This window comes from Carassius auratus, chromosome 29 (assembly GCF_003368295.1).
Source record: "Carassius auratus strain Wakin chromosome 29, ASM336829v1, whole genome shotgun sequence".
In the NCBI taxonomy this organism is placed as follows: Eukaryota; Metazoa; Chordata; class Actinopteri; order Cypriniformes; family Cyprinidae; genus Carassius; species Carassius auratus.
The window spans coordinates 1,388,070-1,407,403 of NC_039271.1; the positions used below are offsets into that span (position 1 = coordinate 1,388,070).

Below are 19,334 nucleotides of genomic sequence, written 5' to 3' on the forward strand. Positions count from 1 at the left end.
TCTTCCTTATCATCAGGAAGAAGGAGGCGGGAACCGGCGCACAATCCAAAATGACACTTTAATAGATCAAAATAAACACAAAACAGTGCACCAGCCCCTCACGGATGACTGGTGCGCTCAAATAAAAACCAAAACATAAAATAAGGCCCAGGCCTGGTCCTCTCTCGTCCTTCACTATCGTCGCTCCAGTTTTATATCCTTCCATCTCCTACGTGGGACTCGAGACCGGCGGTGGGGCACAGGTGTCGCTGATTTCCCAATCATTCCGCCGGCCTCAATCCTTGTTCCCACGTCCCTCGGCCCCGACCTACTCGCCACACGCGCCTACATTGGAAATAACGAATTTGAGCAAGCAAAAGACGCGATATGTGAACGGCCCCTAAGAGTTCACACAGAAACAAAAAGTTAGTCTATTAAGAAATCAACAAAAATATTAAAACCCAACTGTAATTATACCACAGAAATGTTACTATAGAAAGACAACTGGGACTGTGTGATTCTTTCATTATTTAAGCATAGGACAAGAAAGCTAAAACAAGACAGAAAATCAGTTATAAGCAGAGAACTGATGCCTTCATATAGACAGGAATGAACACTTACAAGATGAGACATAGACAAATAAAAATCTGGAAAAGTGTATGAAGAGTCACTCCAAGAAGACAGTCTGTGGACAAACAAATTACCTTCACTATCAGACATGGTGCCCTGTAGATCATCCATTAGCACATAGCCACGCCCTCTTGAAGGATCTTCTCTGAGATGTTGCTGTTGAGGTTCTTGGAGGGACAGACATGACCCAAACTGATCACGGGAGTCGGCAGATATGGGTGGGAGTGGACCTGCCGATGCCCGTGCCATGCCCATTGGCTGACCCACTGGACTCAGTGGGCTCTCTTCCTCTGAATTCTGTGCCACAATAGGAATACGTCCCCGCCCACCTTGTACAAGGGGCAGGCTTGTAGGTTTTGACCTGCCTGATGGAGCTTGGAAAGCTGAGGTGTCTAAGGAGGGGTCACCTTCTGATTTGAGCCTTAGAGATGAACTTGAGGTATCCATTTTAATGGACAGGTCAAGGCCATACACAGAGGAGGGTCTAGAAGAAGGACGTGACCTACTTCCACTAGGATAAGCAGAGTCTTCTCCCAAAGAGGTCCTCATGCCTGGGCTCAGATTTAAGCTTTGGCCCAGATTGAGTGAACCTGCCAGATTGGCCCCAAGAGTGGAGCCCAGGTATTTCTGCTGTTCGACAATGTTCTTGCGTAACCCAAAGGTGATTTCATCCTGCAGAAGTCTGCTTGATCTGGGAGATGCACTACTGGACCCCAAGTAACTACTATAGTCTGTTTCCAGAGCCCTGCTATCCTGGATGGAGGAGTACTTGCCTATGTTGGTGTTTTTGTGTTTCTGGTAGAGCATAGATGTTGGAAGTTGCTTGGCAGCCTGTTTCTCTAAGGTCAGTCTACTGATGCTATACTTATCAGTTTTGGGGAAGGCCCTGTAGCCTCCACTAGATACCCCAGTGCTGAGGGTATAGTGATGTGAGAGTCCAGCAAGCTGCTCTAAGCTTTCAGTGCCCCCTGTGCTTCTTCGGAACTCCTGTTTCAGTTGTTGTTTTAAAAGCTTTAGTTCAAATGGCTCTTCCATTGGGTCCTCTTCATCTTGAGCCTTACCATAGGAGTGAAGTCTGGAGGAGCTGCCCAGGTAGTCTGTACCAACATCTGCAGCAGTGTGTCTCAGAAGACGCTCTGCTTTTGCTAGCTCCCTTTCAGCAATGCCATAGCTGGCAGATGAAAGGCTACCAGTGCTTTTTGCCAGTTCTGCTGCATCTTCTAAAATCATATAGCTCCTTGGTGTTTGATGTTGCTCTAAGTCCGAATAGAAGGAGTCAGCAGATACATTTGACATAGGACTGACTGCCATGCTTCCAGCATGCTCTTCTAGGCTATTCAAGTCAAGGTGGTTACCATATTTTCCTCCCAAGAAAGATGACGTGTCATAGTCGGTGGCTATTTTGGTAGAATCTAATTCAGAGAGGAGAGCAGCTTGTTCTCTGGCTTTCTGCTGAAGCAAGAGCATTTGGTGGTAGCTCTGTTGTTGTGAGGCAGTCAGAGAAGGATTAGACGAGTAGATAGACTGGGATTGGTATGGTGATTGAGGCTGGTACAGGGACTGCTGGTATTGTGGGTATTGGTAGTGGGAATGGGAATATTTTCCATATTGGTCATGCTTGGTCTGTGGAGGAACAAATTCATCAAGTTCTGACTGTGGTGCAGTACGTGGTCTCTCAAGCCCATGTCCACTGACTTCCTCTCCAATTCTTGTTTCACGAATGTTACTCACCTCACTGTCAGACATGTAATCACGGTCCTCTGCAACACTCTGCAGATAGGCCCTTTCCCTCTTCTCCCTTTCAATGAGCAATGCCTCTTTTCTTCTGTTAATGCCCATCTCCAGGTAACGCAGCTTGGCATCAATCTCCTTTTCTTCCTCATCCAGTTCAGCTTGCTTTTTACGCAGTTTTGAGGACTCCCTCTCAACCAGGTCTAGTTCACGGTCAATGTCCTGCAGGATTTTTGCCCGTGCCATGTTAGTGCTCCTGCAGAGACGACGACGAGCTGAGCCAGTGCTGTAGGCTGTTTGACCAGCATTAACAGCTTCTTCCTCTGAAGGTGGGTTAGGAAGGGTTCTCTTAACCTTTTTTTGGGTGCCAGATGGAGTTCCACTTGGAGATCCCTTTCCCTTTCAATGACAAATAAAAAGAGCAATATGAGTGTCAATGAGAAAACAGTTTTTAAGTAAAAATTAAGCTTAAATATTTGTAGGAACAACCACAGTGCACAGTGTTTAACAGAACTTTAAGAACGAGTAACCAACACTTAAGTTTTCTAGTTTGAGAATAAAGGAGAATGGTAAAATGAAAAAGCTTTTGTTAACTTATGTCAGACATGCCATGGCTGGGAAAACAAACACATTCTCTATATCTGCTGTGCTGCTGCATTGCCTTTAAAAGGGCAAGCACTGAAAATATTAAAGGGTTAGTTTACCCAAAATTAAAAATTAGCCTGTGTTTTACTCACCCTCAAAGCTTTCTATTTACATTTGACTTTCTTCTTTCAAACAAATCCAATTAAGTTACATTACATATAATAATTTTATTTTTATTAATATTCAAGAAATTTGAAAATGGATAAAAAAAAATAAATGTGTTAAATATACTTAAGATGACAAATTATTTTTCACAAATAAATAAATATTGAATAAAAATAATATTAAAAAGGAAGTAAACACTGTAAACAACAGGGCACTCATTATTCTGGGAAGTTTGTGTCATCATGCAGGATACAAATGCACACTTCACAGGTCTGCAAGGTTTGTGAAATTAAATGTTTATTAGTCATTGAAAAAATTGTTTAAAATATATAAATGCATATTTGCTGAATGCTAACGACAAATAAGAAAGTATTATAATATTTGCCTTTCTATTACTAATAATATAAAAGCAATAATTGTAATACTTTTTGTATGCATTTGAATTCCTTCGTTTAACAGTTCTATCTGATTATTAGACAGTTTTCACTCCGTATTAAACAGAACTGTTAAACGACGTAAGCAAACAAGAGGGGAGAAAGTGAGCACTGTGCTCTTAGACACTGCCATTCTCAACGCCATTCCGCCTCAAATGCATCGGCCAAATAGGAAAACTTATCGGCGGATGCTGATATTAGAAAAAATATCGGCTGATATATCGGCGGACCACTAGAGAGCACAGTTTTTAATATAGCTTGGATTGGATTTGTCTGAAAGAAGAAAGTCACATCACCTATAATGCTTTGAGGGTGAGTAAAAAACAGGTTAATTTTCATTTTTGGATGAACTAAACCTTTAATAAGACAGCTAGCATGTCATTGTCTACTGGGTACGGGACAACATTAGAAAAATAAAAGAGAACTAGAACAAGAATACAATGATTCAGAGTCAATGTAAGCTGGACAACAGCATAAAGATATTAAAGAAAAACAATTTGATAAAACTGCCTCAAGGCATTAAACATTTGAAATCATAGATTAACAAAGAATTAGGAAAAGAGCAAGTAATTTTACAAGCTGAGAGGAGTCTTAGAAAAATTAAACACTTATTTAAAAAAAAAAAAATCACGTATACTCACAGAGTAACCCTCAGAATACTGGAAATTTGCTGCAGCCCTTTCTTCTGCAGTTGGGCTCATGGGTTTGGGGTCAGACATTGACCTTTGTATGACCTTGGGAACCAAAGGACTTGGTGAGCCTTTAGATAAATCTGTGGCAGAGTTTATTCTCTGTGGGCTGGAGTCTCCAAGGGATTTTTCATAGGACAAATACTCAAGAGATTTGCTAGGGGATACACAAGGGGAAATCGGAGAGTACAGTACTTTAGGGGATTTGGGGGGACCTGGGATAGCCTGAAGTGTAGAGGCATCTGCTTTGAGGTGAGAAGACTGACCTATATCAAGTGGAGTGGGACGTCTCTTTGGAGAGGACGTTCTATCAGAATCAGCATAATCTACTCTAGTATCTACCTGCACAGAGTGGCCCCTAAGTGTTCCTGAGGAGTCTGTTTGTACAGAGATTTCAGTTAGGGACTGAACTGAAACAGCTCCTCCTTCACCCATGCCATTTTTGCCACCACGTGGTCTACTGCGCCTGCCTCGAGCAGGAACTTCCCATTCATCTTGGTCTTCGTCATCTGTCTGTACACAGCTATCAACAATTTTCTTTGTACTTTTCTTTTTCCTTCCTACAGTGTAGGCCTTTTCAGTATTATCCTCCTCATCAGTCTGGCAGCAACTGTCCATTTTTCGTTCCCCCGTCACAACAAGGGCCTCTGGCAGTACTTCCACTGGATACATCTGCCTGAACTTCTGCTCCTCCAACTGCTGTCTGAGCTGTTCTTGGAGTCTCTGGATCTGCTCTAACTGCTCCTGTTGCTGAGCATAAGTTTCCTTTTGGATCAAAAGGTGGGCCTGTCTCTCATCTTCTTGCTGGCATAGTATTTGCTGTTTGATAGCCTGAAGTTCTTCCAGCTCCTTCTGCACATAATGCTGTTCTTGTTCACGGAACCGCTGTATCTCCTGTCTCTCCCATTCAAGTTCTTCAGCCAAGCGTTGCTGCTTCATCATCTCTAGCTCAAGAAGTTCACGCTCCATCTGGTACTGTCCATCTCCTGGAACCAAAGGTGAAGATAGAGCTTCTAAAGAGGCTGCAATTGCCTCAAGTGAAGCATTTGTGTAGGTATCCATTGCTGCCACTGTGGTGACTGTAGCAACTACATCTGAGAGAGCTGTGGAAAGGCCAGTCTTTGAAACAACAGTCTCCAGATTTAATGGTAAGTCACTTTGTTCTTCTGCAGTGGTTACAGCAATTGCTGAAAGAAAGCTGTGTGATCTGGTGAAAGGTTGATTCTGTAAAGTTGACAGTGATGGCATAGTATCACTTGTGTGCATGCCTGATATAGTGTTGTAGGATGTGCTGAAGATAGAGCCAGGCTGGGTGGTTATGGCATATGAAGAAGGAACAGGTGCTGCTACAGAAGAATAAACAATACCATTGGAAGATCTTAGGACACTAGAAACACCATAGTGTGTTCCAAGTGCTGAAGTAATCCTGCCTTGAGTGTACTGTGGAACTGTCATTCCAGTGCACACTACGGTAGACTTGTTTGAATAGTCTACAGCTTCACCTGTTAAAAGTTCATTTTGTTAGAGTTCAGCACATACAAATAGTGCAATGGTAACAGCATTGAGATAACCATGCACCATGCAAAGGATGAAAATTAAAACAGCAAAAAGTAAACTGAATAGCATGCAGCAACATGCAAAAAAAAAGATCATAATAAAATAAAAACTGCAAAATTACATCCCAAAAAAGGAATACAGGCAATCATAAAAAAATCAGCCTGGAGTAAGTAGAGGTAACTCAAAATGATATTGAGAAGAAAGATCTTCAATCTCATACTGACCTGCCAGCGAGATTTTTCCAGATGTCAGGTCTACAGCACCTTCAGTGGCCTCCTTGTAATCATAACTATGTTTACTTTTATATAGAAAGAGACCAGCCTCTGCCAAGTTAGTGTCCGACATCGAGGGTTTAATGCCACCAAGACCTCTCATACCATATGGAGTACGATCGTATTGATAATGGTCATCTCTGTAGCCAAAACGATCCTCTGGTAATGGAGCTGAGGGCTGCTGAGTTGTACAGCTGCTCGCAAAAGGAAGTTTGTAGACTACATCACAGCAGACTGCTCTTCTTCCAGCAGTAAGATCTACTGGTTTTCCATCATCCTCTGTAATTACAGCAGTAACCACTTCTGCAGTGGACCCATTCATTGCAACCACAGTCTGTGCAGGTTTTACTGTGGTGAGGTCAACTGCACCGGATAATCCTATTTCTAGATGAGGGGGTACAGTTGCAGCAATGCCATTGCTTGCAATCGTAGGAGCAATTGTTACAGGAAGAGTTTTACCCATTGTTGTAGAAAGATTTATGGGTTTCTCTGGTTGAGATTCCACAGGCCTGAAAATAATTTGAGACACAGGCTCAAATGATTTAGCTGTTGTAAGTTGGAGAGGCACTGATGTAGACAGAGATGCATCACTATCATAAGCTACAGTGGCTGTGCATGTGAGGATGGTGATGTTGCCAGTAACAACTGATACTGAGGAAGTATCAGTGCTTAGGTTTACTACAGATGACTGCACAGCACTCTGATGATGTCCACCACTATCAATAGCAAGGGACTGTCGTCTTGACTCAGAGGAAGACAGATCCACACCTTTCATATATGTCTCTGCATCTGTCTTTGGGGTTCGGAGATCCACCACCTCACCAGGATGGTAGGCATGACAATTCTGCACTTGAACTGGTTCAGGTTTTATGTTTTCTTGAACTACAGAGATGGCAATGATTTTTGGAATGGGTTTTGGAGGAGGTGTACTATCATGCATAACAGACACTGTGGTTCTTTGGACTTCAGTGGCAACTAACTGAACACCAACATTTGGAATAATTGACTGAGGCTGTGTTGAGGCTGAAATAGCCTCATAGACATGACTCTTGCTAGAAACTATATTCTCTGGACCACATATTTCTTGGCTTTCAATAAATTCAGCAATTCGCGTAAATGCCAATGGTACTCTAGTTGTTTGTGAATGTGGATGTGGTTGAGGTGGTGAAGGAGGCAGTTTCTGAAGTGATTCTTGGCTAGGATTTATTGAGGCTTGGGTTGTGATACCTTCTGTAGGTGAACCAGGCTGAGATGGCAAAGTAATAACAACATATGTGTCACGTAAAACCTTGCCAAACCTGGGTGATGTAGGGGACTTTAGAGGAGATGGGGTCTTACTTTCAGCAGAAGGACTTAGATTAAGGACACTATCTGCACTGCTTGTACTCAGTATACAAGGTCTTGCAGGTGTATGGGCAGAAAAGGGTGGCTGAGCACCAGCTATGGGTTTGGGAGCAATGGGTGGTTTAACAGTCTCCCCAGGTTTGTGACTAAATGTTAGGCCTGCAGGGATAGAGGATGGCTTAGGTGGTACAGGAGGAGGGACATGAGGCTTATAGCCTGGAGTGAAAGGCTGTCTTACTGGTACACTCTCCCCTGTGGTTGACATGCCAACTGGAGTAGTTCTTGGGGGGACCTGTGGTGGAGTCTTTTTGGGATACATAGAGGGTTTGGGTAGTGTTGGAGGGGGTAAGGGTGGAGGAACTGGAATGTCTGCTTTTTCCAGAGATGCAGCTCTGTGTAATGCTACTGGTTTGGGAGGGACTGGTGGAGCAGATGATACAACACTAGGTATAGTGGATACTATATATTGTGGTACTGTGGGCAAAGTTGATACATTTACAACTACTGGGGTCGATGGACTTGAAATTACACTAGGAACTGGTGATGTAAAAGAGTCAGTTTGACTAGAGGCTAATGACTTGGACAAGTCAACAACACCTGTCTGCTCAATTCCTACATCTTTCTCTATGGCATCCTGTGAATCACTTAATGTTGCAGGCAATGTTACTTCTCTTTGCACTGACAAATCACCTACAACTGGCTCAGAGACTGATGTTGTCTGGAAAGTCTCATTCACAAGTGGTTCTGGTTCAATATTTGTAACTGAAACCGTGGTTTTCTCAGAGTCTTGTGGTTGATCAGCAATGCTCTCTTCACCGGATTCCTCATCACCCGATGAGCACGGTGTCACTCTCAGATCAGGTATAGGCAGTATTCTTCGTATGGGAGCTGGCTCGTTTTCTTCGACTTGGGCTATTGTTGGCCCTTGTGCCATGCCACCTAGATCAGGACCTGCTTGAGTTGGACTGGTTCCTGGAGTTAGTACTCCTCTTTGCTTCTTCATAAGTTCTTCATAAGCTGTTTCTGCATCTAATAATGGTTTTCCATTCTTTCTGGACTGACCTGTGATGCTTGATGACATAATGCCTTGCTCTTTGCTTAAGTCAGTATCAGGCAACACAGTTTCTGCTTTAGAAGCATCTACTTCTGGCTTACTGTGTGTTATCTCCTCCTCCTTAAGTATCATCTCTTTCTTTCTTTGAATTATGTCCTCATAAACCTCATCAGGTGCTCTCAGGGCTTTTTGGGGTTTCTCTGACACAATAAGTTTATCTGGTTCCTGCTCATAGGATGCATCATCAACATCATCCTGAGACTTGTATGCATACTTTTCTATCAGCATGCCCCCATAAAGTGATTCTTTATCAGGTTGATGTTCCTTTACATCATTCGTTGGAGATTTGACCTTAAGCATAATCTCTTCATATGCCTCATCTGCACTTCTTAATGCTTGTTTTTTCTTCTGTTCTTTGGACTGACTATTAACGTGTTGCTCATCTGTTGGAGAGTACAGGGAGACTGATGTTGGTAACTGATACACTTTTTGGACAGCAAAAATCTTCTCTGGAAGAATCTCAAAGCTCTCTGGGTCTGACTCCATGCTTGGGGAGAGGTCTGAGCAGGAAGACCTGCGAAATTCTTCCATCTCTGCTTCCTGTCGTAGCTCTTCTGTGGGAGATGCATCCTCAATTGGTGAGAGGTTGCTTGGCGGAGTTTTGGGCCTTTCTCTCCTTTTCTGGGCACGCATTTCTTCTTTGTCCTTCTTTGACTTTTTTCCTGTGCCCTTCTGCTTCTCTTGTTCTCTAAGAAGCTCCTCTTCTTCTCGCAGCTCATCTTCCTCTGATGAATCCTCAATAGTAGGAAGCATCTGACCTGGCTGCCGGTGCTTTGCTTTCCTCTGCTGCTTGCCCTCACCACTTGACTGAACATTACTTGGGCTGCTGCTGTCACTGTCTTCATCAAGAGAAGACAAAGATGTTGGAGATGTTCCTGGGGTAAAACTGGATGCATGTAAACTGGAAGAGCCTTCACCTTTTGACCTGTCATCAGGAGAGTCTGTAAGACTCTCTAGCTCACCGTCATCTGATGTCTGACGTACATTTGCTGTACTGTTGAATTCAATTGTTTTGAAATGTCGTATGCCAGCTCCACTGTCTACTGAAGGTTGTTCTCCTTTAGCTAGTTCTTCAATTTTAGTTACAGAGATAATACTCTTCCGTTCAGGCTCATCTTCTGGACTGATACTGCTCTTTTTGAGAAGACGTCTCACCTTGTATGACTCACTTTTGTTCTTATCGTCTTTTTTTGCATTTTGTTCCATTTGCGTTTTCTCTTGATCTTTAATTTTCCGTCTGGCAAGGTTTTCTTCATCAGATTGTGATGAATCCTCATCTGCACTCATCTCGATGATCTGTCTCCGGATTAAATCCTCCTCATCCATAGGACTCTCCATTTCTACTTCCTTATCTCCAACAGTCTTTTTCCTTTGCAGTTTAGGTGAAGGTTCTTCCTCATTAATGTCCTCAAAAGAATCTCCTTCGATATCATTTGGAACCAGAAGTTTTTTCCGCTCTTTTTTTCGTGCATCAGCCTTTTGCTCTTGAATTTCTCCATATTGGTCATCCTCTGAGCTGGGTTCTGGAGACATTGGCAACACCTCCAGTCGACGCTTAAGCTTTGGAGTTTCAGTTTGTGATTCCTCTTTAGATGTTGTCTGAGCCTCTAGTATTGGAAGGACAGTGCTTTCCAATTTGGCCAAGTCTGTAGGACTCGTGGGACTGCTTTCTTTATCTTTCTCATCAAGCTTCCTCAGTAGCTCACTCTCTTTCACTGGGACAGCAGCCCCATCTTTGTTCTACAAAACAGAAAAAAATATTTAATTTGTCATGTTATGATTTCCACCATAATAAAACATGCATGATATTTAAAAAGAGAAATGAGAACAACATAAAATACATTTTGGGATACTGTAGATGTCTAGATAATTAACCTAGATTTTCTACAATTGATCTATACCTCTACCTAATATCAAATGTTGGATACTGTAGGTGTCTACACAATGAACCTAGTTTACCTACAAGATATCTATACCTCTACAGCTACAGTTACCTCTCCAGATTCATCAATTTTACTAGGCTTTATCAATGGTTGTAACACATCGTCCCATTTTTCTTGTGGTTCAGAGGTCAATTTCCGCTCTTCTGATTTGTTTCTTTCCTGTTGGCTAAATGTATATGGTGGGGAAACTAGCTCTACATCACGTTCTACGCTATGGGGCACACATTTTGCTGTAGATTCAAGTTTTTTTTTTGGTGAATTCCAGGTCAGTTACATCCAGTGGTTTTTCCATCAGCTCCTTACTGGCTAATTTATCTTTTTCACTAGATGTAGTAGATGTTACAGCAGGGGTTTGGACTTGTTATGTAGACTGCAGATCTTCAGGTTTACCATCCCTGATGGTCCTTCTTACTGACCATCAGGGATGACAGAACTTCTATTTCCTGGTCAGTATAACTGTTTTGCATGGCAGACTGCTTTAGATCTTTTCCTGTCACAGAGTCTGGAATCTGTCTAACATCCGTATGTTCTGGCCATTTTTCTTCTACCATCGCTTTCCCAACGTCTGGGTTTGTTGGGTAGACTGCATCTCTTCAGGCTTAATCTTATATATTGTTCTTATGTCTTTATTCTGGCTTACGACAGGGGATGAGGTGAGTCCTATTTTCTGGTCAGTAAAACCACTTGGCATGACAGACTACTCTAGAGCTTCTTCTGTCACAGTGTCTGGAATTTGCCTAATTTCCTCTTATTTTGGAAATACTTTTTTTACCAACACTGAAACATTACGATTATTAACAGATGATTTGGGAGCACCTTCTTGAAGGGCTGGAGCGTATGTATGCCCCATCTTTTTCTCCTCTATGTTTTTATCTGGACTAATCTCTTGTTCAAAGAAAGTGCTTTCAGAACTAAATTCAAATTTTATGTTGTCAGACATAGTCTTGGGAGTGACTTTCTGCTCTCTGTTCTCAAAGATTTCTCAATCTCCACCTGCTTGATTCAGCATATATTTTTCCAGCTCTGTTTTATCTGTGTTCATCTGTTCCTTTTCCAGTGGCTTATCCTCTTTTTCAACAAAACAATATTGTTTCTGTAAAGTTGGGTTCAATAACTGGAAATGGTGAAGGCTCATCTAATTGTGTCTGTGATGTGTCCTCTACCTCTATCTTATCTTCTGTTAGACTTTTTTCTGAATTTTCATCGTTATTATGTACAGACATATCATTTGCCATAAGACTAGAATCTTTGCTAGTGACTTCTGACTTTTCAAATGGTTACTTCATCTCTGGCATTTGTACAATAAGCTCTTCTTTGTCACATACATTTAAATTATTTTGGGGGGTTAACTGTGTTGTTTCTGTATCCTGCTCTTCTTTAAATTGAAAAAGGTATCCACTATGAACCCATTTTTAAACTGACCTACTTTATTTTCTAGCTCTGCAGATTTTTCCTGATCAGTTATATTATAGGATGGGCGATCATCACTGGACTCACTGAACTCAATTCTTGGTGCCTCAGTTTGCACATAAGCTTCAGGTTTCCTCTCTGGCACATTCCCTGTGCTACTTTGGTCAGGATCAGTAGTTGCTGCCTCGATAGAGCTTTCCTTTACAGGCATGTTATCTACTTTACAGTTGAGCGTTGTGCGAGCTCTTCAGACTGTTTCTCTGTGGTTGGGTTATGTGGTTCCTTGCTTATAAGAGAGCTTGCATTAGACTCTGTGATTTTGATCTTGTCAAGCTCTGATGTCTCAGTAGATTGTGGCTCTATTTCATCTTCTGAAATAGTTTCCATGTCACTAACCATAAGGGTCTGAATAACATTATCAATTACAAGTACTTCCTGGCTGCTTTCACGCTCCATTTCGTAAGTATTATCATATTCTGAATTTTGGACCTGGCACTGTTCTGGCTCACTTTTCTTTGCATTTTGTACCTCTGTAGGGTCTTCAGTTTGTTTGACAGTTTCAGCATGTCCTGCATCTCCCCATTTAACATACGCTATCTCTCCTAAACATGAGGTGAAGGATGGGCATCTTCCTTAACTATTTGCTCGGATGAAATTTTTTTTCAATTAGGGTGCCAGGTGCTTGTTCTTTGATCTCTTTTGGTACTACCTGTGTATTCTTCGGTACTGGCTCTGTTGTAACCCCTTGTTCTGCATCTGTATTTATGACATCTTTAGCATCAACTTTGGCTGAGACTGGCTCAGACTTGTCAGATGGGGCCTGAGTTATGCTGGGCATCCGTATTAGCCCTTTGGCAGGGGTATCAGTGGCAGTAGGTGCAGGAGAGGAAGGGGTGGAGGATGCAGCATGGACTGGGGAGGATATAGTGGTGGGTTCATGTTTGGCTGGTAACTTGGATGGAGAAGGTGGAGGTGGCATATCCCCAAGTTGCCCAGACAGAGCCCTTTGGGTCTGGCAGTTTAGGCAGAGCCATTCTTTCTGTAAAAAAAAGAATAATAGTAGATTTGAGAGGAAGTATTGAAAGCTCGGGAGCTCTAATACATTTCAGCCTCTGACACAGTGATTTTTCCATGTTGCACAACCCATTTACCATTAAACCTCTGATACTACAGCAAAGAATAACTCACTCTGTTTCTGGAGTGATTTTATTGTTTGTAACTTAAGAGACGGTTCATGTATTATTATTAGTAAATGGATGAACCTATATCACTTCAAAATCAGAAAAACCTGTTTAGCAAAAACTGCACTTCAACAGTTTACAGATGCTAGTTAATATATGGAGTGAAAGCATAGACATTTGTGGGGGTGGGTGTATCAGTCTTTATTTTAGGCTAACAGTGAAGTAAAACAATCTAAAAGATTAAGCAGTTTTAGGCGGTGCTGTGTGGATATAATAAATCATAATAATTAATTACATTTATATAGCGCTTTTCTAGGCACTCAAAGCGCTTTACATAGTCAGGTGGTATCTCCTCATCCACCACCAGTGTGCAGCATCCACCTGGATGATGCGATGGCAGCCATATTGCGCCAGAACGCTCACCACACACCAGTTTACTGATGGAGAGGAGACTGAGTGATGAAGCCAATCAGCAGATATGAGGATTGTTAGGAGGCCATGGTGTTCAGAGGCCAATGGGTGAATTGAGCCAGGATGCCGAGGTCACACCTCTACTCTTTTTCAAAAGACATCCTGGGATTTTTAATGACCACAGAGAGTCAGGACCTCGGTTTAACGTCTCAACCGAAGGACTGAATATGCATATATGGTATTCCTTAAACTTAGAAAGGTATGCTACACAAAAATGATCTATTTAGAGCCAATTAAATCTGCTAGCAAACCACACTGGAAAATCCAATAATGGAAATGTCGTCTATAGTTGTTCACAGAAATTAGCATCCTTTCAGCACAATTTATTTTAGAGACCAAATAGGAAAAAAAAATCCATCCCCCACTTAAGCTGTGAATGAGATTTGAACACTGCTCAATTAAAACTAACAACTGTTTATAATGGATGTTTCACTGATATTCCAATCCACTGGAATTTATTTAAACATATTTCAAAGATGTATTTTCTAAAGATAAACACTGGATCTGCTGAAAGCTTCAAAAAGAGCAACACCTGAAATGTACTGAACCTTGTGGCATCGAGCAGAGCACTCCATGACACTGGATGCACCACAAATGGTAACGTCTGAGATTAATATTACATGTTAATGGGGGATGTAGATAGCAAAGTCCTCTCATGAGGAATCATGTCCCACTGGCTGATGCAAAATCTGACTGATCTATGTTAGGCTTCGGTGCTGAGGCATAGTTTGCCACATTTTGGTTCTCCAATGGCTTGGCTGCAGGGATTAGCCTAAATCTAGAGGTCTTGGATCCTTGTGAGGACAGAGACACAAATGGATATTTCAAACCACACACAAGTTGTACGGCAAGACCCAATACTGTATGTGTGCAAGGAGTTCAAAAGGACAATGAAACCCATAAGATGAAAGAGTGATGTGATTGTAACCTTATGAAAGGTACTTTGATTTCAACATGCTGAAAGGTACATCAGAAGAGAAGGAAATATGATCATATCTAAGAAAGCAATGAACAACAATTACAAGTCTAAAAATGTAAAGACTTTCAAACAGGCAGGTCTAAGTAATGTTCGCTGAATCATTATTGCCAGTCATTACAATGATGGGCAAAAACAGATGTCTGCTCTCACTTCTAATGCAGCTTGAAACATGGACTTGAAAATGAAAGTTGCACTTAACTGCGTTTCATGTAAATCATCAGCAACAAAGCATGTGCCAGATTACAAATGATCAGATCAGATAGAGGCAATGTAGACTTGGAACTTGATGAAACCAATCTATTTGACTCACAGGTCACAGACTTTATTTAAAATACGAAGCATAAATTGAGTCATTTTATTCAACACATGAATTATTCAGCATATATTTATTCAACACAACACGTTTATCCAACACATTATGTACATGATTTGGCTAGCAAACTCAAGTATTTCAAGATTTACTAGCCTCACAAACAGAGGCACTAGGCACTAATTCCAGCAGCCTCAGAGGTGAAGAGACTGCAAATGATACAATATAACGAGAGTCCAGGCAGCCATATTATTTGTGGCTTGGGCTGAAAACATTGCTTGTCTTTTCACCACTCATCCTTTCATATTTGCTGAGTTTGCAGACTTCTTTAAAGTGTTTTAGGCTGCTAATAAGGGATTCTATCTGAGATTTATTCGTTTATTTGATAGGAGAATTTGCCACCTTGGGTGTACAGTACAGTATTTGTGAAATTGAAAACTCCAAAAAGCACACCAAGGAAAACATCCCATCTGTTCTTACTGAGAAATCCAACTCTCATTTTTATTGTGTTACCATTTCAAGAGGGATTATCTGCTTGATTACATGAGGTGTAACGAAAGGTTTTTCTTACAAACGCACATTTAGGCTTTTCTTTCTATGGCACAATAAACCTGACCTTAAGTTTCCTTCTCTGTCAATCAGGAAAATTGTGCTTTAATTAGAAACCTTATCCAATGAGCACAGATGGGTGTGCTTACTCTCCAAGCCAAAATGCGACTGGGCAAAATCTGTTAATAAAGGTGTGAAACTAATAATTTACTAAAAGCCCAAAGACTATGACAGACTTACTTTGCCAATGAAATGCATTTGCTTACAAAACCTACACTATCAATTAAAGTGTCCATCAAAAATAATTAATTACTGTTATTTCTTTACAAATGTAAAATAAAAAAATAAAAAAATTCTTCAGATCAGATGTTTTCCATATCTTTGTCATTTAAATTTTTGATGTCAAATTGACCTCAGTTTTACTGTAGTGACACAATTACTGTGTTTTGGTGAAAAGTTTTAAAAGTAAATTTTTTAAATGCTAGTAATGTAGCAAAATGCTAAATATCAGCACACAAAACATAGATACTCCAGTTATACTGTAAGATTATCTAGACTTAGCTACACAGAATAAGCCTTTTTATTTAATTTATAGATTCAAATTGGACACATTTAGTATTCATGTCAAATAGTTTTCCTACTTCTGTCATAAACACACAAAAAAGAAAACAAATAGTCAAAGAAGTCATATTTTCTCAATCTTTCCACACACTTCCTCCTCCAATTTCTAATATAATTCACCGCCTCCTCTCTCACTCTAAATGCACTTTCTGTCTCTCCTCCTCTCACATCCGCCACCCCTCTTCCTCTCCATATTAGCTAGCGAAAATACGTCTGTGTGAGGTTCATACTTCCTGTAAGACTGTGTTGGCACCTCACCGATTTCCTGGTGCTGCCACCACAGTTAATATGTGCCAGTTTTCATTACAATAAGTGTCTGATGCTAAAAACACACAAAAACAATAAATAGAGGAAAACAAAAACCTCCAGATTACTCAGTGTCTCTGTGGTCTACAAGGCGAGTTTTATATCTGTTAGTTTTTAAGTAAAATTAAGTTTAAAGAGATATTGGACACATTAAAATTCTGAGTCAGCATAACACACATATTTCTCCGAGGCGAGACTGCTGTCTCTGTACACCGAGAGTTTGGTTTAATGGACAGGGTGCCTAGTGGCTGTCTCCCAGTCATGCACACACAAAACAACTTCACATCTAAAAATATGACTGCTTTCAAAACATCAGGGAGAGGATGGCATGTGGTGGACACTGCAGGAAAGTGTCTAGCCTAAAAGAGAGGCTTTAGAGCTCAAAGGAAAGTGCACACAGTCACATACACAGCAATATAAGCTTACTACCACAAAGAGGAACACTCCCATAATGTCCTGCAGTAGTTCTTGGCTCTGCTTCTACCACTCTTTTGCCACTCTGGCTGTTTTTGCCTCAATGTACTGGAGAGTACAGAGGCACGGCCTGCGAGCCAGACAGACATGTAGAATAAAATACAGACAGATGGGACAGTGCATAAAATTTAAGTCACACTGTATGATTAAACCAAGAACAAACAGTGAATATTTGAAACTCCAGATAGAATAAATATTTGGTGCCTCAGCATGACAGACCATTGCTCGGACATTCACATGGACACACTGTCTTGTAGATTAAGAGACCAAGCTGTGTTTTTCAGAAATGCATGCTAGAAATCGGAAGATTGCTAAAGATAAACAAAGCAAACATCATAATCAAACAGACAGGCGGACAGATCTCCATGGTGATGGAAGGCACACAGACACACACGTCTGTACACATTATAAAAAGTGATCAAATAGACAGATTGGGAGACGGCACTTGTTGCTATGGGAACAGCACAAACAGACAGGAAGGTTGAGTTGCTTCAAGCTGAAGTAATAGAAAGAATTAGGAAGGAGTTTAACTTCTCATTTGTAGGCAGAAATGTAAACAGACTTGCAAAATTTGCGAGGAACTTGTTTATCCAGCTGATCCTGTCAATAAATGTTGCATGATATCTTTTTGTAACTTTTAAATTGTGTAGATATGAAGATAGATCTAGATTATTTGTTTTACCCTTGTTCTAGACCTTCAGTCCTAAATATTAAAATATAATTACATTCTTAAAACTACTGTAATACAATCAAAAAGTCGAAAAACAAACCATTTTGGTGATCTTAGCTATCTTTTTACAAAAACATTGTTCCTCATTTTGGTGCCATTTTCACCACGACCAGCAATTCCGTAAAAAAAAAAGTATAAAAATATCAAATATTTTGAAAAATACTGTTTAAACAACTGTATTTATATAAAAATATTGCTTTATGATTAGCCTTACCAAGACAGAGGGGTATTCTATTTTATTTCAGAAATGTAAAAAATGTATTTTCAACAACAGAATGCTTTTCAACACAATCCATAATTTGAACTGTGGTCAAAATGACAGAGTAGTGGAAATGTTCATGGCGTTTCTTTAATTTTAGGAAAATTAAATATGTTTTAGAGGCAGAACAAGCTATCACATTTTGATGTAGAGAATTAAATAAATATTTTTTCGTTGGAATAATTTGCAACAATGAATCATGCACATCGAGACTAGGAATGTGATAGACCAGGTTATGATTTCATGTTGACTTTAAGAATTATATGAACATGTAAACTGGATAAATGCATATTGACAATATTATTCTCTGTTAAAATGTACTCTTTTGTCAAGCCTGAGTCAAATCAGGTCAAAGACAGAATGCGATCACACCTGCTCTTCAGCTATAGAGAGACCGCACAATACCATGAAGCAGTTCTGTCTGCTAGATGCTCAGATTTAGGGAGGTGGTGGATTATGTAAAACTGTTCTGCTCTGAGGGAGGCCATGCAGTGGTGTATCTGACCCCAAGCTGGAAATTCTGAGGAAGGGGAGTCAGCTAAATCTCTTAGGCTGGTGGAGTGGGAGGTGGATGGGTCACAGTGGGTGTGAACGTGTGGGCAAAACCTTGGAGAATTGAGACAAGGCAGAAGACAAACAATATGCACTTGATTTCATGTTACACTGGGCTGTCTGTGACTATGCATGGAATGAATGGGTCATCTTTGAGGAGGGGGCGCACTGTGGGAAGAGATGACACATAAGGTGGCTGGCAAGTGACTCAAAGCCTAAGGCAGATGGCCAACCAAAAAAAAAAAAATACAAGAGTGTGAAATCTAATATCTGGTCCAGTTCTCTGTCAACACTGTGGCACATGGAAAATGTGTTACACCTGATTTGCCTAACATTGCCTTTCATTAGCCATAAAAGGACAATGTTACATTGGTTGTTAGCTAACAGGACATGTGCAACTACTGCAAAACTGCAAATTACAAGTTTAGGGCCACCAAAAACATTTTTTAATATTTAAACTAAAGAATCTGAATATTTAAAGCCTGTAGATGCACCTAAATGAGATGTCCCGGGTTAAATACTGTGAAGTTAAAGGAGTATTTGTGGTATACTATTGATTTTCACAAACATACATTTTCTGAAACATGCCTCAAAACATGGAAAAAAATTGACTTACAATGGAAGTAAATTGGGAATTAAAAAATAAATAAAAGAGCATTGCATTAGTAGCGCAAAAGGTTGTCGGTTCAATTCCCAGGGAACACACATACTGGTAAAAAAATGAAAATAAAATGTATAGCCTGGATGCACTGTAAGTCGCTTTGAATAAAAAGCATCTGCTGAATGCATAAATGTAAGAATCATTAAACATTTTCTAAAAATATTTTCATTACATTTTCTGTAAAATTGTGTATTATTTTAGCTGTAAAATGATTCTTGTTCAGGCGGCAAATTGGCCCGTCTGAAATAATATCTGGCCCGCATCCGCAGCAAGATTATTTTGATAGTGGCTCTGAAATAGAGCAAGCATGTTTCAATAAATAAAGCATGCTAGATTCTGGGCAGATTCTTAAATCCTTTGTGTTTTATATTATACATACTGTAGATTT

The 19,334-nt window shown here is 40.5% G+C and overlaps 1 protein-coding gene across 8 annotated transcripts in view; it reads right to left on the reverse strand.

Annotated features, from left to right (window-relative positions):
• Positions 1-19,334, reverse strand: part of LOC113047816 (protein piccolo) — a 46,975-nt gene that overhangs the window by 19,189 nt on the left and 8,452 nt on the right. For 7 of the 8 annotated variants that reach the window (XM_026209124.1, XM_026209128.1, XM_026209127.1 and 4 more), the window contains exons 4-7: positions 12,563-12,892; positions 5,995-10,240; positions 4,166-5,715; positions 684-2,739 (exon numbers count right to left, since the gene is read on the reverse strand). In XM_026209124.1, coding sequence (XP_026064909.1) covers positions 684-2,739; positions 4,166-5,715; positions 5,995-10,240; positions 12,563-12,892 — 8,182 coding nt within the window. The remainder of the gene's footprint in view (positions 1-683; positions 2,740-4,165; positions 5,716-5,994; positions 10,241-12,562; positions 12,893-19,334) is intronic. The other variant, XM_026209126.1, reaches the window with a different exon arrangement.